The sequence below is a fragment of the Ursus maritimus genome, unplaced genomic scaffold, assembly GCF_017311325.1.
Source record: "Ursus maritimus isolate PB19 unplaced genomic scaffold, ASM1731132v1 scaffold_11, whole genome shotgun sequence".
Classification (NCBI taxonomy): domain Eukaryota; kingdom Metazoa; phylum Chordata; class Mammalia; order Carnivora; family Ursidae; genus Ursus; species Ursus maritimus.
Genome location: NW_024423453.1, coordinates 18,493,900 through 18,517,650, shown reverse-complemented (window position 1 = coordinate 18,517,650; position 23,751 = coordinate 18,493,900). Strand labels below are relative to the sequence as shown.

The 23,751-nt window shown below is 37.1% G+C and overlaps 1 protein-coding gene across 1 annotated transcript in view; it reads right to left on the bottom strand.

The window, feature by feature from the left end:
- Window positions 1-23,751, bottom strand: part of FAT4 (FAT atypical cadherin 4) — a 165,021-nt gene that overhangs the window by 31,784 nt on the left and 109,486 nt on the right. Inside the window, 3 exon segments of the mRNA XM_040626292.1 lie at window positions 4,683-9,032; window positions 11,003-11,253; window positions 21,322-21,502. Of these exon segments, the coding sequence (XP_040482226.1) occupies window positions 4,683-9,032; window positions 11,003-11,253; window positions 21,322-21,502 (4,782 nt within the window).

The following is a 23,751-nucleotide window of genomic DNA, read 5'->3' as shown; positions in this document are numbered from 1 at the left end:
TCATATATCAGGAATATACTGGTGGCAATGTGGTAATAACTATATCCCTTCATATATTTTTATTATAGTTGTTCCATAATATTCATTTTTGTATTTATACCCTTAAAGGATGTTCACACTAAAATCTCTGTTCAGCTAACAATCACTCCCTGTGGGATTCTTAGGATAAAGTCTCTTGGTTTTTATCTGTGCATAAGCCACTCATTCATCCAATCTTTAGAGCAATTTCTAACTTTATGTGAACTATACAATGGTGGTGGTGGTGGTGTATGTGTGTGATGGGGTAATATCTAAGGATTATTTTAAACATAAAGTTAAGAAAATCTCACAGTTCCAATTTGTAGTACCACAGACTTTAAAAATCATTGAAAAGATGCAGGTAAAAGTTCAAAAAAGTAAATAGAGTGTAGGTGATCAGAAATAGTTCTGACAGGGCGCCTGGGTGGCTCAGTCGTTAAGCATCTGCCTTCGGCTCAGGGCGTGATCCCAGAGTCCTGGGATGGAGCCCCGCATTGGGCTCCCTGCTCCGCTGGGTGCCTGCTTCTTCCTCTCCCACTCCCCCTGCTTGTGTTCCCTCTCTTGCTGGCTGTCTCTCTCTCACTGTCAAATAAATAAATAAACTCTAAAAAAAAATAGTTCTGATGTCCAAAAAACATTTGAATATACACAGGCTTTGGGTAAAACTTTACCAAAACATTAGTACTTAATTAGCATTAATAAAAGTAAAGCTAACTAGACTGAATATTTTTAAAAATTCATTCTATGAGGTACACATATGCTTAAGTAAGAATTTTGTTTTATGGCTTATTAGCTCTGATTAGCTCCTTTAAGATGTTTTGATAAGTTTACAGTACCATCTTCCTCAGTCAGGTTAGCAGGTATGTGGTAAAGACTACCTGGAAGGACTAACTCAAATGATTCTTCAGGGATTACCTTTGCAAAGAACATTAAACAGATACAGACATTAAAACAATACATTCCGTATGGATTAAGAATCTGTCACTATGCTTTTTGTTATACTGTTTCCTGTAAAACAAAATGAAGAAATAACACTATCAAGCTTGAATTATCTGCTAGTTTTACTGGATGGACTATGTACATAGAATTTAAAACTATGAATTACATGAATTCAAAAAATAGAAGATTCGTATTAATCATTCAGCTTTATATTTGTTTACATCATTCTTGATCAGCTGGATTATCTTCAGCTATGTAAATGAAGACTCCCAATGAGCTCGGAAGAGGGGCAGTATGTAGAATTACCATAGTAATTTCAAATTACTTTTGTAACTTCAAGTAACTTTCCTAACAGAAAGAGGTTACTATCTAGTCTTTGGCAGCTCTCCCTCTAGAGTCACCAGAATGTAAGCTGAATTTTCTACATTCTTGCTGTGCCAGTTATTATCTCTTGACGCTCAGCATCATTCCTACCCTTCTGTATTGCAGGGGCTGGAGGTCACAAAACTGCCTTTTCTAGACTCCTTTCCAGCAGGGCTCAGGCTTAGATTCTGCCAGTGGGTGAGAGTTGAATGATATCTGAAGAGTGAAAGCAAAGCAGGAACTGTTCTGGGGCTCACTCATTGCAGCACTGCAGGTAGACAAGAGGATTGGCAGTGGTTTCTTCCAATACCTACAGAGTTCTTATTGCTGAGGATATTGGTGAATTTTCCTGACCTTCATTCTTCATCAGTTTAAAGATTTTGCCAGCTTTTTCTTAGTATTAAGTACCTTTCTACCTGGAAGTCCGGAAGTAATTTCAGTTCTTGACCAATCTCATACCAATACACTATCTCACATACTTTTTGTGCAGATCCAGTAGAATAATGGACAAAAGTTCTTGAAAGAGATCATGGACTTGCCATAATACTCCACAGCAAATACAAACCAACGTGCGATGAAGAATCCCATGCATATAAAAAGAGGCTCTGGAGTCAAGCTTATAGTGAAAACTCATTTAGACCACCGTGTGTGCCATGCTGGAGGCAAGTTATTTAATCTCTTTTAACCCATCTGAGACCCAGTATTTTGCCTTTAAAATAATAATAATAATAATAATAATAATAATAATAATAATAATAATAATACAGTTTCATTGAGTTTTGCCAAGAGCTAAATGAATGACTAAATGAATAATAATGTTGATAATGTAAGGAACTTTAAGCGGTGCTTTAAATAGCAACTTGATTAATGTTACGCATATTTCATGATGAAAAGAGGGGAATTCCTGAAAGTTTCAACTACTACATTTAGAAAAGTATGCAATGTACATTTACATGTAATGAATCAAAGAAAGAAACAAATTAGAGAGAGGTTGTGTTAAAAAAATAGTTCTATGCCCGATCATGAAACATTTATGCTGAAATCAGCATATGCAGCCTTCGGTCATACCCATGGTACTTCCCCTGTTCCCTATCTACTACCAAATGCCTTCACACATTTTTCATTCTAGGACTAAGTATAAACTCATTTAAAATCTAAGTGTGAATGAGTGAATTATACTAAAATGACAAAGAAATAATCTTTATTGTTGAGTTCTCAGGAAAGAAAATAATTTTCGGGGTTGGAGTGGGAAAGACTAAGGAAAATTTTCTAAAAATTCTGAACTGATAACATGGATACAGCCCTATTATTCATGATGCTAAGAAGACAACTGGGGTAAGATTCACACCTTGTGCCACTAGGGCTTCTTGTTTTTGTAGAAATTCTGTGCTACACCTCTATTATTATCACTACATACCACTACTACTAACACTACTAATTTGCATTGCTACCTATTGACTGCTGGACACTCTCATAGGTGTTTTACAAGCATTATCCTTATTCATTACAACAAACCTAAAAGATAAATAAGTATGATTATTTTCATTTTGCAGATGGGGAAGTTGAAGGTCAGCAAGGTTAAATGACTTCCCAAAAGCTATAGCTAAATCAAATACTATAAAATCCTTTGATTCTTTTCATTACTCTTATTGTTGCCCCTTTTCTTCATTTATATTTCAAGGATATTATTTTATTAGTAGGCAAAGCTTGTATGTTCTGTTTGACTTATTCAAACTTGCTTTATATCACCATCAAACAATTTGATTCTTCAAATATGAAACCATAAGTAGACATGATGGGCATATTTTAAAAAATATAATAGCTAGGGGCGCCTGGGTGGCTCAGTCGATTAAGTGCCCAACTCTTGGTTTCAGCTTGGGTCATGATGTCATGGGTCGCATGGGTCATCTGATCAAGCCCCAGTCCCCAGTCCGGCTCCATGCTCAGTGAGGAGTCTGCTTGAAGATGTTCTCCTTGTGCCCCTCCTCCCACTGTGCACGTGTGCTCTCTATTAAATACATAAATAGATCTTTTAAAAAATATATTAGCTAAATATATTTTCTTTTTTTTTTAAAGATTTCATTTATATATTTGTCAGAGAGAGTGAGAGAGAGAGTACAAGCAGGGAGAGCAGCAGGCAGAGGGAGAAGCAGACTCCCTGCTGAGCAAGGAGCCCTATGCAGGACTTGATCTCAGGACCCTGGGATCATGACCTGAGCCAAAGGCAGGCGCTTAACTGATTGGGCCACCCAGGCATCCTGCTAAATGTATTTTCTTATAAAAACTTCTTTTGAAGTATTATTCTGTGAAATATTTACCAAATTAAAAAAAGCATCCTGGTTTTACCTCTCTTACTGGTACTTTAAATTGTGGTTGTAAACACCGCAGAGCAATCCAATGTGATATATATGGCCTAACACTGTAAAGTGTGCAAATGACAGCAGACTTCCTCTCTCCTCAAACTTATTGACAGCATAATATTTACACACATTTGAAGGTGTACCAACAACTGATTGGCTAATAGATAGATGTTAGATAGAAGGGTAGATAGATAGCTAGATAGATATAGAAACCGATAGAGATGTATGCAATTTGTACATCACATCTTCCTAAGATGCCAAAGACTAGTGAAGCATATTTGCTGCTCTATATTTTATTATGCTTCTAAAATGCCAAGGTAAATTATGCTTCAGTTTTGTTGTGGCTTACCAGAGAAGTCAGCTATTATGCTTTCTACCTGGTAGTAGAAATAGCAAGGCATTTTAATTTCAATCTTAAAACACTGCTTTTGCTCTATTGTGACAATGCTGATCAAATTTTAATAATAATGATGACGATGATTTTAAAAGATCATAAAAACGTTGAGGATAGAAGAATCAAACAGCAATAATTGTTAACAGTTATTTAGGACGTAAAATGGTCTGGGTCTTATGCTTGAAATAAAGTTATGTCCTTTAAATTTTAGAACATTCTCATTTGAAGATATTATACACTTTTTGCCCTTGTACAAGACACTTAGCAGATTGACTAAGAGCTCAAACTCTGGAAATAACTGTGTAGGCTTACCACCTGACTCTGACAAATCTGGGTCACCTCAGAAAGCTGACACCTTCTCTCTGCTTCAGCTTCCTTTCTGTACAAACTGGAAAATAATTATCCCAACTTCGTAGGTTTCTATGAGGAGTAAATAAAATAAATATAGACAAAGTGCTTATAACAGTTTCTGCCAATAGTAAGTGCTTAAAGCATTTGCTGTGATTATGCCCATTTTCTGGAAAATCATTTAAAAATGACAAAATCATTGTTTTCCATTATACTCGACATGGCTAAAGTCTTAGAGAAAGAGCCAAACATCATCATACCTGTGTATCCAGTTTTGCAAACACAGTTGAAGCTTCCTGGAACATTTTGGCAGACAGCGCCATTCTTGCACGGACCCAGCAGGCACTCATTGACGTCTCTCTCACAGGCCCTGCCAGTGAAGCCATCTGGGCAGCTGCAGGAAAATCCTCCTACTAAATTGTGACAGGTCCCACCATTGTGGCAAGGTGATGGAAGGCATTCGTCTATATCTATTTCGCACCAGCTACCAGCATAACCTGGCAGACACTTGCATAAGAAAGGCTGCAGAGGTTCATTTGCCACAATGATGACTGGAAGACTCTCGTGGCTCCTTAACACAGAGCTCACGGCCAGCCTTCTAATACAGCTCCCTCCATTCTGACATGGGCCATGAATGCATGAGTCATGATCCACGGATTCTACCTTCACTCCACTCTGCCGGAGAAGGATCTCTTTGATGCTTTCAAAGAAGGTGGCTACACCACTGGGATTCACATACTGATTATTGTTCCGCTTCACAGCTGCTAAAAGAAACGTTTTATTGTTCTCCTCATATGCACCATAAAGTTGCACAGCAGTCCCCAGGCCTGTCAGTTGGGAGCTGGCGATGCGTAGAAAATGAAGATAGTGGTTAGTCAAGAAGTCCTTTACCGTTGGAACACCGAGACGCAGTAGGATGCTGTTATCCACTGTAGCATTAGAAAATGCAGCAAAGAAAACTCGGATATTGCTCGTGACTGTGCTGTGAACTCCATCATTGCTAAGGACAGTGAGATCAAATGTGCCATCCGTTGACCTCGGCTGTGAATTTAGATCACAAGTACCCCTTGGAATACTGAACAGGCTTGTAACTCCCGAAGTAAGGGAGCAGTGGAAGGTGTCTAACACATCCGGATCCTGTGGCTTCACAGAACCTAAAATCCCACCAGGAAACAAATTGCCATAATAATTAACAAATATCTCCACGGTCCGAGACTGGGAAGGATTATCATTTTGGTCTATCACTGTGATATGAACGGTTCCTGTGGAAGACATTTGAGGAACACCAGAATCTCTAGTAATCACAGACAGGTAGAAGTCTGCGATCTGTTCTCTGTCAATCTCTCTGGTCGTGCTCAGAACTCCAGCAGTGTTCAGACTAAAATAATTGGTGGCAGGACCTGTGCTCAGCAAGTAATAGGTAAAGGGGCCTTGATTTGGAGGGAGATCGGGATCAGTGGACTGAAGGGTCATCACCAGAGTTCCTGGGCGTTTGTTTTCCGTAACTTCACCTTCACTGATGGTCAACATAGGTCCATTATCGTTTATATCTTCAAGGGTGACTAACAGGGAGGCACTTCCTGTAGCTGAGGGGGTCCCTGAATCAACAGCCAAAACCGTGAGATTATAGATGGGTAGGGTTTCTCTATCTAATTCTGCAGTGACAGTGATCTGCCCTGTCTGTGGATTAATGGAAAAGGCACCATTTTCATTCCCTGATCCAATGAAGTAAGAAAACCTGCTCCAGCTGGGGACAGAGTCTGAGTCAAAGGCACTGACAAATGTCACATGAGTTCCAGTAGGGACCCCCTCACTGATCTGAACGCTGTAGATATTTAAACTAAAAATGGGTGGGTCATTGGCATCAAGCACAGTGACATTTACAGTGACCTCATCGATATCCGCACCCCTGATGCTGCCAAAATTCTTGGCCAATACCTTCAAAGATACCTTTTCTTCTTTTTCCCTATCAAGAAGTCCGGAAACATAAATTTGTCCAGTCTTCTTATTGATCTGGAAACCCTTCTTTCGACTGTCACCAAAAATCAAATAATGGACCTCCCCATCCATTCCCAAATCACGGTCACTGGCAAACACTTCTCCAACAATAGTACCTTTAGGAGCTGCTTCTGAGATTTCAAAATAGTAAAGTTTGGAAACAAAGCGAGGCACATATTCATTCGTCCCTTTTAATTGTATGTTAACAGTGGCAAAACTGCACCTTTCTTCATCAGGGACATTGAAGGCTTTCACGGTAAGATGGTAGCTCTGCTTGGTTTCAAAATCCAAGAAGCCTTGAGTGGTGATGACTCCTGTGTTAGGGTCAATGACAAAGAGGTCACTGTCAGAGGACTGTACGGTGTATGCAATCACAGCATTGGTTCCAGAGTCAGCATCTGTTGCATTGAGGTGGATGACTGTTGTTCCACTTGGGGCGTTTTCCAAAACAGTAGGAAAATATTCATCAGGGAAGAATACTGGAGAATTGTCGTTCACATCAATCACACTTACAGTCACACTGCAGTAACCAGTTCTTGCAACCCATCCTCCATCTGTCGCGCTAATAGTCATTTCATGTTTCTGGCATAACTCATAATCAAGAGCTTTGGCTAGTGTTAATACACCTGTGGAGGAATTGATTGCAAAAATGCCTTCTTCATTTCCTGAAGAAATACTGTAGCTAATCAAGCCATTCATAGCTGCATCTCTGTCTCTTGCAGAAACAGTTCTGACAATGGCCCCGATACTATGGCTTTCCGGGATGGTTGCACTCATGTGATTTTGGGAGAATTCAGGTGTATGGTAGTTTTCCTCAGTGACAATTATTTGAACAGTGGCTTGGGATGAAAGTGGAGGGTTTCCTTTATCTCTTGCAGTGACAGTGATCAAAAAGTTCTGATTCAAGTCAGATACCAGCGAAGAGGCCACTGAGATCCACCCCGTACTATTGTCCAACTTAAATTTTCCAAAATGATTTTCATTAGAAATCAAATATTCCACTTCAGAATTCAGTCCAAAATCTCTATCATCTACTGCAGTAACTTTGATTAACTTCGTACCAACTTTAACATTTTTGGTGACCGGAGTAAAATATTTAGTTTTAAGAAATTGTGGTGCATTGTCATTACTATCCACTGTGTTGATGGTAACTGTTGTCTCACTAAGTAATGAAGGATTACCTCGATCTGAAGATGTCACTATAAAACTATGTCTGTTGATGTTCACATTACTGAAGCCGCTGACGTTCTGGTATTTTAAGACCTGTTTATTGAAAATCTCTCCTGTGGTGGCATTAATCCTGAAATACTCTGACTGAGATTTTATAAAATAGAACACTTGTCCATTTGATCCCTCATCAGGATCTGTTGCGGATACCTGAGTCACTTTGGAGCCAATTTCAGGAAGTTCAGGGCAATCTAAGTAATAGGATGGTCTGCTAAATCTTGGAGCGTTGTCGTTGATGTCCGTCACAAATATTGTGACATCTGTACTTACGGTCCACCCAGAATCATGTGCAGAAACTCGGATTCTGTAACGGTCTGTATCTTCTCTATTTAAAGGTCTACTAATTACAATATCCCCTGTGCTGGGATTAATTGTAAATGGAAGACTTGTGTCTGTTATAGAATACCTACTAACTGCATTTATACCAATGTCTTCATCGGAAGTTGTGACACGTGTAACTGTATATCCTAAAGGGGAATTTTCAGGAACATAGGCACTGAATATCTGAGAAAACCTAGGGGCATTATCATTTTCATCCAAGATGTTAATGATGACTTTTACTGAGGTACTCTGAGAAGGGGAGCCTTTGTCTGAGGACTTTATGGTAAGCACATACTGCGATATTTTTTCCCTGTCTAACGGCCGAATGCTTCTAATTTCACCAGTGGCATGATTAATAGCGAAACTATGTTCTTTGTTGCCATTAACAATTTCATAATCTAACTGTCCATTGGGTCCACTGTCCTTATCCATTGCTGAAACAGTAAGTATTTTGCGAGGAGAGAGATTTTCCAATATTTCAGATACAAATGGATCTTCCTTAAAAACCGGGGAATTATCATTGACATCTAAGACTGTTAAGTCAAGTTTCTCATAAGAAGATAAAGGAGGGAAGCCTCCATCCCTGGCCTCTATCCATATGACATATTTTTGTATCTTTTCAAAATCCAGAGGTTGACTAATGGACACCTGTCCTGTTAATTGATCAATTTGAAATGTACTGCCAAGGTTCCCACTTGCAATATAATAGGACAAAGGTTCTCCTCTCAAGGAGGACCCCGTAATGGTGGTGACAAGAGTGCCGACTGGCTGGTTTTCAGGAAACATGAAAGTCTGTTCTTTGGCTCTGACTTTAGGGAAATCTGCCTTGTTCACAAATCTAACAGTCACTGTCGTAGAATCTGTCTTTGGAAATGAGCCACCGTCTTTTACATGCACAGAAAATGTCACTTCCGAAGCCCCATTTAGTGGTCCAGCTGCCATAATGGCTCCTCTCAGTGGATCAATGTGAAATTTTTCAGAATTTCTACCCGAAAGAGAATAATGCAGTTCAGAATTGGGTCCAATATCAGCATCTGTGACTGTAACCGCGAAGACGAAGGAACCTATGAAAGAGGGAGTGTGCAGTTACCATCACACGAAACCCAAATAAAACATTTGCTAGTAGATTAATGTATACAAAATATTATATTGCTCCCTAATATCACTTTACTTTCTCATGATTACTGGAGGAAAACAGTAACTCCTATATTATCTCTGAAGTTCCCAAGTCAAATCTACTTAATGGTAGTCTTCAGGGACTGACCTGCCATTTTCTAACTAAAACCCATATGGTCTACTGGATTTAATATTTTTCAGTATGCCTTTGAGAGAAGCACAGGGAAGAGCAATGACTAATCATTCAGAATAATAGTTCCTAGGAGGAAAATCTGTGCATAACACAACTTCCAACAAACATGATACTACAGGAGCTCTGCTAAGAGCTCTGTTTCTACCCAATGAAAAAAGATAATTGCTCTGTTATGTCTGAAAACATCTTTGAATTGCCATCTAGGTAATCATGTCAACAGAATTTTTAATTTGTTTTAAAAAATTATTTTGATTCTTTATACCCACTGTTTCTTAGCAGCATTCTTTTATCTGTGAGCTATTATCACACAGAGATAAAAAATATATATCCATAAATCAATTAGAACAATTATAAAGTAGTACGTAATAAGAACTGAGGAAGAATGGACTCAATTTGGATTCCAAAAGTTAGTGCTTGGGACAAATGCCAGTGGAACAGATTGTAGCAGAAATATGCAGAAAAACTGCCATAAGGACATGTTTTTGATATACTCATTCAGAAACCTTTCCAAACCTGCACTCATAGCCCTAGAGTAAAGTTTTTGACAAAAGTGAAAAGTCTTTTATTAAGGCCAGTAATTCTGATTAATTATAATACGTCTAATGAGGAAAAGATGCTTAAGCATTACATACCCACTCTTTATAGGGGATGCTATATTGCATCACCACACATTGGATGTAATTAGAATCATGCCTGCCGGCATCATTTCAGCTAAAGGCCTTCATCAGGGATTTATGACTTTGATATTGACATTTCCTTTTGATAAAAAATTGGCACAAAAGTTTATTCATTTCATACTTTGAATTGGTATCAGTTTGACATTCTCAAGTGAATATAAGATCAAAGATCACTGAGAGGAGAAATTCTGGATCCATTTACTTTTTCTTCTAATTAAAAATATTTTAAAGCAAGGCAGATCAAATTAATTTTGGCCTATATTTGTATATTTTCCTGTTTGGAAATGCATCTCAAAGATTACAAATGGCAGATTATTTGTGCAGTTCTTAAGAGAGCTTGCCGTTCTTTACAAACAAGCAAACAAAACCGAACTAAACTTAAATGAAGAAAGAGAAATGCATATTATCATATGAAAGTGGTCATTAACATCTTCATAAACTTACTAACAGAAAACCTTCATCCATCAAAACTGGAATAAAATATTAATAACAAAAATTCATTAGAAATATTCATTCATCAAAAATTTTGAAAACCTATCTATGAAGGATTGAAGTAAAATATTTTTTTCTACCAACAAATATAGTTGAATGCTTATTACCTCCCAGATGTTTCAGGTGTTAGCATATGGCCAAAGAAAGAAAAAGAAAGAAAGAAAGAAAGAAAGAAAGAAAGAAAGAAAGAAAGAAAGAAACAACGTCCCTCCTTTCAGAGAATTTATAAGCAAAATATATCTCAGGGCGGAACTCTTCTTGACTACAAGATGACTATTTAATCATTTGAAAATATTCAAGCAATATTGAGAAATAGTACCAGGAAAGATGTAGCAATCATAAGATCTTAAGCACAATTGGTTTAGGAAAAAATAATTAATTTGTGAGATTCAACGTTCCTTCAATCTTATTAGTCAAAACAAGTTGAATTTTAGAGGATTTGCAAACCTAAGCTATATCAGAAGTATTCAAATAAAAGTAACAGAAATATATTTATAGAAAATGCCTACTGTATAGTTTGCATTTATCCATGAGACCTCAGAGTTGGCTTCATTACCTGGAGGAGTAGGAGACGGGATGTGTGTGACATATGGATGATGTTGAAATCTTGGTGGATTGTCATTGACATCAGTCACAGTGACGAGCACGCTGGTAGAACTGGAAAGAGGCTCTGGGGACCCCGCATCACTGGAGACCACAACTAAAGTATAATTCTCTTTTGTTTCCCTGTCTAGCAATGCACTTGTGATGATTTGTCCTGTGGATGGGTTGATGGTGAACTGAGAGTTTCCACCAATGATCCTATAACTGAACAGAGAGGCATATTTTTTCTGGTTATCATGTTGTAGCATCTATTCACTAAAATTTAAAAACTGAGACAGAAAGGTAAGAAAAATCACTAGAAGTATGATCACACAACAATTAAAGAATGTGGCTAGAAAATAAATATTTCAAATTTTATGCGAGCATCATATTGACAATCTTTACTGTGAAATGTCCAGTGAGCTCAAGCAGATCCTTACAAGTGCTGTGGATTTCTTGGATCATGCAAGGCCCCAAAATAAACCCAAAAGTCGACTGTATTATAAATAAGTGAACCTGAAAGCATAAATCAGGGCCTTGCTCTAATATTGTGGTTAGTGGCCAGGATCACACATGAACATCTGTTAAATGAATTTAAAACTTATTTTTCTGCTGTGTAACATAATAAACCCGAGATCAGTTGAAGATCTTATTTTTAGAGACAAAACACTGCATTTGACATCCATTGACTACCCAGAACAACTAAAGAACGGATTATTTATACAAAGACATTCCTACTTACTAATTCTCTCATTTGTCATTCCTCATATGGCTATGCTTTTCTTTCTTGTTGTCAGGAGAGGTATGACATTTTCATGGATATTCTGATGCTAACCAGATTGGTTAATGGGCAGGAGTTTCCACTGAGAATAGCTTTTCTCTTCTTCATGAAGAGGAAGCTATCTGTGTATTCCTTGGAGATCAGCTAGTGAAGAAGTAGCTAAGCTTGAAGGTTCAGAAACTGGCTGGGGTCCACTGTTTTTAAGGTTGGAGAGTGGCAAGGAAATGGATGTCTTTAAAATTTTCTGCTTTGTACCAACAAAGAAATGCCCTTGTTGGAATAAATGGCATGTTTCTAGAGTTTGGTTGGAGCCCATGAAAACATAGCAACAGCAAGAATCTAATAGAGACAGGAGAAAAAGGCCTACATTGCAGCAAATAGAGTATACATTCCTCCCATTAAGCTCACAGTTTAAAACAAACATTTCAGCATTTTCATCCTTTTTTAGAGAAATAATGAACTGTTGGGGAGCTGATGTTTTTACAAAATAGAAGTCCAATAAAATGATAGCAAAATAGAAAAAAAGAGTAGAGAGGGAGTTTTGGCTGAGAAATGACTTCAGTATTTGGAAAGTACTTGATATCACTCAGATTTTTAACACTTTTTGGCACACCCACATGCCAGGATCAGGAGTAAATGAGAATAGCATTTCCTGGACCAGAAGTAACTCTTTAAACAATATAATTACTGTCCTTACACACTAGATAGCTAGTACCTTTATCAAAATAAAAATATACAAGGTTTATAACTGAATTCTTAAAGTTAGCAATTCAGGACTCATGAGATAATCAAATTGTTTCACCTCTTCAATAAATTCTGTAAGAACCTGAATTATGAGAATTCTGTGATGTTATTCCAGGAAACCCTGTTTCCCTACATCAGTGGATATAGAAATGACCAAATAACTTAACAGGGAAAAAAGAGTAATTCACAGCACTGTAAACTTTTTTACAGCTTTTTGACAGCAAAGATCAGGGGTCAATTAAATATTCCCTCAATAATTCACAAATTAAAATAAAATTAAAGTGATGAAAAATGTATGAAAATTTAGATTTGGAGTTTTGTATATGACAAGACAGTGGTGTATAAAGGAAGAGCAATGTGCTGAAAGGCAAATGATGTGAGTTCTGGTCCAGGTTTAATGAAATAATCCATAAAGAAATCTTGTACTGTAAATTCTTATTCTTTATTTTATGCTATTATACATGCTATGGAGCATATGACTGTTTAAAAGTAATTAACATCTTTACTATTTTTGAACATTAAAGAATAAATCATCCTGTTAATATGTGATTTTTTCTAGACTTCACCTGATTCTGAAGTATGCGAAAAGTCGATTTTAAATATGAAGTGTTCTGTAATTCACATAATATCTATAATACCAGTTTAGTGCAATTTATACTTGTAAGTTAAAACACAGAGAGAGAGAGAGAGAGAGAGAGAGAGAGAGAAGGGACACAATGGACAGACAGCCAAGACAATATGCCCAGGTCTTGGTTTGGTTCTCACCCCTTCATGGAGATCTTTCCTGCTTATCTGGTCCACATTAATTTCTTCTAAGGGTATAAAGTCTATTAGATTGGGTTTTGTGTTACCTTTGTAGCATCTAAACACCTACACTGGTCTTTGGGGATTTGCAGCTCCTTCCTGTGCTCTTACTGTGCACTGAGCACCCTACAAGGCATTTCATATTTGCTCTCATTTTACTTCAAAACAATCCTGACACTTTGGTTTTGTTTTGGATTTTTTATAGATGAGGAATCTGAATCTAAGAGAGACTCATGTAGTTGCACTAACAAAGCATAACATCTAAGAATGGTAAATCTAGAGTTGGAACTTCTGTCTTTATGACTTCAACCCAGACTTGCTCCATTAGACCTCGACATAGAGAAGGTAAAACTCAGCCTGAGGGGATCTAGTGGAGACAAGAAATGCTGTACTGCTTGCTAAAGCCAAAGGGGACCTTTTTTTGTTTAAGGGATGTCAATGTAGCATTGGTTTACATTGATTTGGTTCAATGCAAATCAACAAATGTGTTACTTATTTGCTGATTCAAGAATAAGAAATGACTGTTTCAAATTATTGGCGTGAACTGACATCACTGCTATCTAAAAATCTAAATCAATCGTTTTTGCACTTGTAAAGCTAAAATACCCCAATTTGATTTTTTTAACCTTTTTTTGCCTCTTCCTGAGCTCTACTAGGATCATAAAACACTGTGCTGTATGTTACTAGAATATGATAATTTAGTAATAGTTAACAGACTGTACTTTGAAACACAGTTCACTTGGGCGTGAATATTTACCTCACTCATAACACTTCAATTCATCAAATTATTTAACCCTTCTAAGCCTTTTCTTTCTATCTGTAAAGTGTGGATCACATATGCATTCCTTTCACTTGATAGTCTTGAGTATTAAATGTAATTTCATATGAAATGCATTTGGAATTGTAATTGGTACATGATGAGAATTAAAAGTCTAGGATTACACACATAACAGCATATATACGTATGTAGTTACAATTTAATAATCTATCATTTATAATCTATTATAATCCACCTACATATTTAGTTAAACGGATAGGTGGACTAACAGTCACATTGATTAGAAAGTAAAAATCCTGCCCTTAAGCTTACATCCTAAATGGAAGAAAGAGAGGAAAGTAAGTACAAAACCAGGCAGTATATTTGAGTGTTATGAAACTGTCCAGAAGCACTGCTCTAGGTATTCAAAAGCCAAAGAGACCACTTTTGAGTGGAATGATCAAAAGAAAGCCTTCCTGGAGGAAGGCTAAATTGAAGCTGGATTTTAAAGAGGCTACCCATCTTACAATAGTGGTGAAAAGGGAGAAAGGTGTTCCAGGTCAGGAGTCAGCAGATTTTTTTCTGTAAAAGGCCAGTGTTAGTACATATGGCTTTGGAGGCCAGAAGAGCTCTGCTACAATACTCAACTTGCCATTGCAGCATAAAAACAGCCGTGGACAAAAGTACACGAATGGGCACGGCTCTATTCCAATACGACTTTATTTACAAATTCAGGCACTGGGCCGAATCTAGCCTGCAGACTGCAGTTTGCAGAACCTTGATCTAGGATGCAGAAGAACTTGAACAAGGCCATAAGGCTTGGGAAACACAGATCCTTTTCCCAGGAGCAGAAAGCGATCCAGTGAGCCTGTAGGTTGGGCTATACGTTGAAGATTTGGGCAGAATAAGCTGGGGCCGTTTATGGAGTGACTGGAATATGGAGACTGGGCATTATGCCATGGGCAAACTGGAAGTTGAAAGATTTTGAGGAAGGGAGTATTGTTAGAACTGAGCCACTGAATGCCCAAGCTGGTTCATATTACTGCCATTGCTCTTTCATTCACTGACCCAGGCTTTGCTTCACCCAGATCACTTCCTACAACACTGAGACATAAATCATCATAAAATGTAAACTAGTCGTGTTATTGCCCAGTTTAAACACTTCAGTTGTTTCTCCCGTTAGCTACAGACAAGAGTGTGAATTTTTCACCCGGTATACAAGGCCTGTTCCTCACCCACACCAACCGTACGGAACAGCTTTACTTCCCTGACACTATGCTTCTGCAGAGCTCCTTGCCCTTGAGCCTATTACCGTCTTTGCCTAGAAGGTCTTTCATGCCTTATTTGTTGATAAGCTACTTCCTAGTCTTTCCAAAAATCATTAATTACTTGAAGCTTCTACTGATTTCTTCAGATAGCATTGAGTATGCTGTTCTTTCCACCCATTCTGTGCTTAAACTATACTTGTCACAGAGTACTATAATTACAAGATTACAAAATTATCTCCTATACTGAACTGTTCTCCCTGTGGTAGCTAGAGGGCTCAAGTCTTCAGGACTTAAAGGGCCTGGGACATAGTGAGGGTTCCAAAATTATACAGTACGGTGTGGTATATCGTTTGGAGGGATTAGAAAACAGAGTCAGGGAAGAAAGTTAATTTTTATTATAATAGTCCAGGCATGATGTAATTGTGGACTGAACTAGAATCTTGGCAGGAAGATTGCACAGAAAAGAATGGGTGCCAGACGCATTAGTAAGAAGAAACATGAGAACTTGTCCATTGACTGAGTATAGAGGGAGAGGATGACCCTTGGCTAGCAAATGGTGATGAAGAAAACAAGGTAACACCATTAAAAGAATGCAGAATGCAAAGAGGAGAAACAGGAAAAGTTAGGAGTTTCTGATATGCTGTGCTTCTGATGCCAACAGAACCTCCAGGTAGGGATGTCCACTACGGAGTTATAAATGTAGGCAGGGGACTCAGGGATAGAGTCAGAATGGATAGCACAGATTTAGAGTTTTCTGCACAGTTTTCTGGGTGGTTGCAGCTATAAAAATGAATTATTTTCTCTCTCTCTCTCTCTTTCTCTGTCATTCCCTCACTCTTGCTCTCTTGCTCTCACACACAAAGAAAGGGGAAAAAAGACTGAGAAAAATATTTGGGGAATATCCCAATTATTTTGGATAGAGGAAATCAGAAGGTAAATTAGAAAGTGTGGTCAGAGATGCAGAGTGAGAAATAAAAGATAACATTTACGTAGACATTGAGGAGGAAAAAAATGCCAAAAAAAAAGAATGACCTGTAGTGCAAATAGTGCAAAAGGTAAAGGAAAATAAAAACTCAGAAAAATCACTGGACTTGATAAATTTCAGGAGAATCTTTGGATAGATTACTTTTTAAATAAAACAATAGAGGAGAAAATCCGATTGAAAGATTTTCAGGAATAAATAGCTGGAGAAAACTGTAAGGAAGTCCCACTTTCTCAAAAATGTGGTGTAAAAAAAAAGTGAGTAAAAACAACAGCTGTAAGAATTGGACTCATTCATTCAATACATTTGTCAGTCACTACTATGTTGCAGACATCATGTAAGGAAGAATATAGTAGGAATAAAACAGATATAAGAAAAAGAAAAAGAAAAAAACTAACATTAATTTAATGACTTTTGTGTCCTGATAATTGTTTTAGAGACATTTACATGTCTTAACTGATTACATATGTATTACTTGGCACATAGTAGGTGATCAATATATATTTAACTTTCACAAATTGTAAAGTAACAATTCCTATCTCCACTTTTACTGATGGATATACAGAGCCTTATAGACACAAACATGACTTTTCTAAGTCATGGTAGGTAAATAAAGGAACCAGCATCCGATATCAGATAGTCCGAGCATTTCCATAGGGATCAATACATGATCCAGGGGACAGGGGTGATTTGAAGATCCAAGAGACAAATGCAAAACGGTTAAATTAAAGATTTGGAGGAAACTAAACGGGATGGGATTAAGAACACAGAGTAAGGGATCTGCCTTTGAATGTTGACCCTGCCAGTACAGTTTTGTGTTTCTCCAGTGCCGTGACACGGAACTTAGAAGTGAGGTTTAAATGGAGATTTGGTCTAGTTGAGAGAAAAAGGGATACATATCCTTAAAAGCTAACTGCTGGAATGGGTGTCTGTCTGGGACATATATAAAGTAGATAAATAATATATAAAGTAGATAAAGAGTAGGAATTAATGCAGACTAGTTTACCAGAGGGGAAAATACTGGGAGTGAAATAAAGTATATAACTCAAAGTAAGCGCACCATCCATAAAAATGTGTAGCTTGATCAAATGAGGAGAAAGAAAAATATAAATAAATATTTTTGGGGTGACTGTTGTGTACAAGATTATGGTAGACCATAAGGGAAAATTAACAAATTATATGACAAATAACGGTTGTGCTATTAGAAAGCCCATCAGTAGCTGGGTAAATGACTTACATACATAATATTTAAATAAGCAATATAAAATTAATATAAAATAGCTAGTTGACCAGGAGAATGGGTTTCTCTCAACTCCATGATTAGGAAGGCATGATTAACACCTAATATAAAAGTGTATAATATTCCATTAAAAAGATATCAGGCCAGAGTAAATAAGGTTTAGGCTGGCATAACTACTTACTTTATCTATGAAAGTATTTTAAATCTAAGCTGTAATAATTGTCCTAAGATAGGTGAATTTAATTATTTTTGCAAGATAAAAATAGCTTCAATTTCTATATTATCTCACTATATGACACTCAACTGCAGTCATTTAAAGGCTTTTGCAGACGTATTTTATAGATCTCAGTGAATGTAGATGTAGAACGTTAATTCTCTGATACTAAAGGAAGAAGAAAATTCAACCAGTCAACTAAACAACCAAAATGCATACTATCAAATCAAAACAATCATTTCAAAGCTATTAGCACAAATGTGTAAAACGTTCTGGAAATACGGACAGGATTTTCTAGACCAACTTTACATTGATCACCATTGCTCACAAACACAGGTCACATTTAGCAGTGCAACTCTGACATACTCTAAAAGAAGACAGTATATCTTCATAGCATTTTATTCTAGTATTTGTATTGATTTTGTAAGCATGGGGCTTCACAATTGATTGTTCCAGCAACTGAAACATCTCGGACAAGGATACTGTTCTGCCACTGAATGGTGATAGTCTACGTATTATATTTAGAGTAAGACTCCTTGGCATGGCAGATAAAGATTTATTAGACTACAACACTACAACGGATAGGACATCTCTTCCAAGATTGTCAGAAACTTACTGAGCACTAACAGATGACAAGCAAAGGGAAAAGTGCTTTGCAAGGGTGAGGACAGTATGTGTTGATGGACATTGAGTATTTTTTGTTCTAGGCACTATTCTAAGCAGTTCACTTGAGTGTTTTATTTGTCTTCACAATAATTCTACCAAGTCAGTTTTATTATTTAGTATACCTATTTTATTGATAAGAAAATTGACCCCCAGGAATGTTAAATAAGCTGCCCCACAATTAATAGTAGAGTCAGCTTCATTCCCAAGGCTGTGCTCTTAACACTAAGCTAAGACTTCGTGCTTAGGGTATGGATTCCATGATTTCTATGCTTTGGCATAGGACAAGCAAAGGAGGTGGTATTTTGAGCCTCAGGCCACAGAGAAGGTAAGTTGTACCTGCCTCTTTCCAGGTGGTGCTAAGCACAGGGGCCCAAGAGGCATATAGGTATGACCTTGGGCAGAAGTTTTCCCCATCCTTAATGATTTGACTGTATAGACGTTTTGAAATTCACCTCTTTTCCTGGAAGTAGGTCCCAGGCTTCTGAAAGAAGTTCGTGCATAGCCTTCCCTCCTACAGTGCGTGTCAGTGTCCATCTTCTTCCGGATTCCCTCCTGTAACTCTGGCCAGACCTGCTAAGCTACTAGGTGACTCTTCCTTCTAAACCTGCCTTTCAAGCATTGAGAGAATTCCAAATAACCAGTTCCTGCCCTTCTTTTGTTGCTCTATACTCTCTCCTTAAGCATTCATATTCATTTTCTTGGTTTTAAATATGCTCTAAGTATTGATGACTCCCAAATCTGTGTCTTCAGCTCTGGCCCTAACCTAAGCTTCACACTTGTATCTTCAGTGTCCCAACTGACATCTCTATGGGAATGAGTAGTACTCATCTCAAGTTGTATTCAGATAAGAACTCCTGGTTTCTCTCATGCCTGTTTTTCCTCCAACACTACCTACAATGGTACCGTTTGCCCACGTGTTCAAGCCAAAAAGTAGATGACTCTGATTTCTCTTTGTCTTATTCCTACTTACAATCTCAAATATTTTTCCAAATCTATTCACTTAGTTTTCATTTCTCCACCTTAGTACATGGACACTCCATCTTTTGTTTGAGTCACCATATTAATTAGTACCTAAATGGTCTCACTAGTTTTTCTCCCAATGGCTTCTTTCTACAGACCCGCCTCTTCCAATCCAATCCAAACAGATCAGTTTATATTGGTCGCTGTTTGAAATACTCCAATAGTTTCTCACATAAAAATAAAATTTTAAATCTCAATTTCTAAATAAAAATAAATAAATAAATAAATAAAATAAAAATCTCAATTTCTTACCATGACCTAGGAGCCCTCAGATGGCCTACAGGATCTTGCCCCTGTCTACCTCTCTGGCCCCTTTCTCACTTTGGTCCACTCTCACAAACCCTCCTAAACACACCATGCTTACTTCCATCCCACAGTCCAGTTCCTCCAGCCTAAATGCCACCTCCTTAGAGAGGTCACCCACAATAACCATACCTAAAAGTCCCTTGTCACTCTCTGTTATATAAGCCTGTTTTCTTTTCAAGGCTGTATTCACCATATGAAGTAATCTTATTAATGTCATATTAAATGGTTTATCTACCTCAAAAAGATTGCAGGCTCGAAGAAAGGGGAAATGCTCCCTTGTTACTCATACAAACAACTCAGTGCATGTTTATTAAATGAAAAATACCTTGAGGCCTTCTACATAACTCGGTCATCCCTACCAGCAGGAAGAAACTAATGCCAATTTCCCAAAGTGATTTTGAAAATAGAAAATTAATAACAAACAAAATAAATCTCTAACCAAATCATCACAATAGCAACACGCATGGGCCACCCTTGACTGATAACTCCTCTGAACGCTCAAATTCTCTCTTCTGACCATTATTGTCATAGTCATCTGACCCACTCTCATTTACCTACTATCAGCCTACAGAAGGTGGGGGTAATGTGTGGGTAAGAAATATTTATGTCTTCAAGACTTTTCTCTGGAAAATTTGGAAATGTTCATTTCTTAAAGTTTAGAATGGGCCTGGAAGAATGTGACCCAGCTAGATCCACCAACTGTTACAACCCAACTGCTTTCATGTGCTCTCTGAACAAGGTACCATATTGTTTTCTCCATTTTGAATAGATGTAAGTAGAGTAAAATCAACTTTTTAAACTTTGAAAATATAAATATTCTTATCAGGACTAGTGGTTGGGTTAAAAATGGCCAAAGTTCTTTGATACTTCTCCCATCAAGAGGTGACGTGCCTCTCTCCTCCCAGTGAATCTGGGCAGTTCATGGCTGCTTCAACAAATAAAGCATTATGGGAGTGAGACTATGCCACTTCCAGGCCTTTTCCTTAAGAGCACTGGCAGCTGACATCGGAAGTTCTTGGAGCCCAGAGCTACCATGTAGCCCATCTTAGCTACCTGCTAAAGAATCAGACTGAGAAGCCCTGAGACCACAAGATCAGAGACAGGGGCCTAGCTGAGCCAACCTGTCCAAGGCACCAGACATTGAGTGAAGACATCTTGAACCCTCCAGACCATCCAGGAGCCAGGTAAATACCACTAAGTGATACCAGTCCATCATGAAGCAGACTCTCCCTGTGAACAATGTCCTACGAACAAATTAAATGAACTACAGAAACATGAGATATGATAAAAATATAAATAAAATTAACTAAAATTTTATAATAATAAATAAAATTATTATTACTTAAATCCTTATTTTAGGCATAGTTGGTTATTTAACAGTAGGTAGCCACAATAGGGCTATGTGTTAATATCACAGACTTTCTAGCAAAATTAAGCATTATATTCATTTAGTCCAAAGACTAATGTTTGATGAGAAAGACAACAAATTTTACAAAGGGAAATGTACTGACCTGATGACCGCATTTGTTGAAGCATCGGCATCTGAGGCATTTACCAATAAAACGTCTGTTCCAGTTGGTGCATCTTCAGGAATTGTGGTGAAATACATTTTACTGGCAAAAGTGGGGACATTGTCATTGATGTCATCTACTATGACATTGATTGTTCCAGTTCCAGTCAGGGCAGGGGATCCTAGAAGGAAAAGAAAATCAAATTTTTAATGTTTATAAATAACGAAGATAATAGCAAATTTAACAATAATTGGTTGTAGATAACACTACTGATAAGACTTTAGAAAACATCTCAAAGTGAAATTTCTAAATGTTACAAGTGGAGTGATTTTTAATTTTGTTACAAGGAAAGTATCAAAAACTAATGATGAACTATATGTTGGAATAAAAAATGATTAAGATGATTTAAAAAAGGAAGAAAAGTATTTTCATTTATGAACTAGTATTTCAAATCTTTTCTGGGGATCCTGCACAAAAACAGTATGTCAACCTCTCATTCTATTTTAAAGGTCCTGATTCGGCAATGTGGAACACAACAATATCATTTAAACACCGCAAAAGAGGCACTGCTGGTTTCTCTGAAATTCCATTAAAATAACTCAGTAGATTTGGAGAATACCCATGGGCATTGAATAGATGGCCAACTGACAAGGCAAGAAAACTAAATTCCTAGTCATGACTATCAATGTTAATATCAAAAATTTGGGTTTCTAACTCTTTAAATCCCCTCTTCTGTACTAATATTTGACTGTAAAGAAAAAAGATAAAGCTTCAAGTTATGTCTCAAAACTGCAACCTTCCATTTGCTAGAAATAACATTATGACAATAAGCTGATTTAGAATTACTTTCATTATATTTATCTACTATTTCATATAAATGTGAAACAATTCCTTTTTATTTCTTGTTCCAGTTCTGTTATCAGCATATAATGAAAAGCCAACATTTAGTAAAACCTTGGCGTACATCGTCTGTACTACGCAAAGTTAACAGACTCTTTGTGGTGAAGATCAAATGCAGAATTTGGTTAGATTCTGTGGGTTGTCCCACAACTAAAAGTCAAATCAACTGCCTTTGGAGGCATTTGCAAAATCATTTTTCAAATTTTAATTTCTCTAAATAGAAGCAATAGAGATCCGTTTAACTGTGTTTATCTAAAAAAAAAATAAAGCCCTGAATACTCCCCTTTTCTGTTTAAGATATTAAAACATTTTCTCCATAAAATTATTTCTCCTTATATGAAGTTAAAATTCTACTAATTCCTAGCACTCAACACTTTTTTTTTTTTTAAAAAGCCATCCATTCATTCACTCATTCATTTCTCTGTAAAATGTCTATGGTGTGAAATTTTACTCTTACAGAATAGTGTTGTGATTCACAACCTTCTGTATTATTTTTTCTGGCCATCTTGTGATTTGCTGATATTTCCTTTACTACTATTTAAACTTTTTCTATGTTCTTAGATTGTAATTACTGATGGCCTGATACCAAGCAGCTTTTATGCTCAAATGTACAGGAACCAAAATCAGCAGACTAAAAAATTATGGAACCCAGTGGGTTTGGTGATCTGTTATTTTTGTGCTCTGTACAAGGAAGCTCAGACTCTGTGTTAGATGTGCATGACCAGTTGAGCTGGGCACTGTAATGAAGCACAATCACTCCCAGAATCCTATGCAATTAAATTTAGGCTGTATGTCTTTCTCAGTAAGTTATTTTATATTAAGCATTCCATTTACATTAACATATTTTTAAATTCATGACTGCCAAAGTCTTATCTTTTATTTCATTTTATTATATTTTTTTAAGACAGAGTGGGATAGAGAGTGCACATGTGGTGAGGGAGGAGCAGAGGGAGAGGAAGAGAGAGAATCTTAAGCAGGCTTCCTGCGGAGCACAGAGCCCAACAGTGGGGCTTGATCTCAGGACCCCAAGATCATGACCCGAGCCAAAACTCAAGAGTCAGACACTTAGCCAACTAATTCAGCCAGGCATTGTAAGTCTTACCATTTAGGTGTTTGGTTTTATATTAAAGGAAAGAAAATAAGTCCTCACTATTCCTTATATGTATAATTAACTACAAACTTACTAAAATAGCATAATTGCCTTTTCACCAATCACTTAGTGTAGATAATGGTAAAATGATGTCACAAATATTTCACACACAAAATAGATTTGGAGGTATTATAAACACTGGAGAAGCACATCAAAATAAGACCTTAAAAATCTCACTCAACACATTAATAATGATTATACCAAATGTTTATTGAGTCCTTAGGTGTGCAAGTGCTGGTTGAAGAAGTTTCCATAAATTATCTTGTCTAAACTTCATCAGTTAGTACTTCTGCTATCTCCATTTTATGTTTAAATAAGCTGATGATTAAGTTAAGTGACTTTTTCAAGGCCATAGATATAGTGAGGAAGCTGGGATTTAA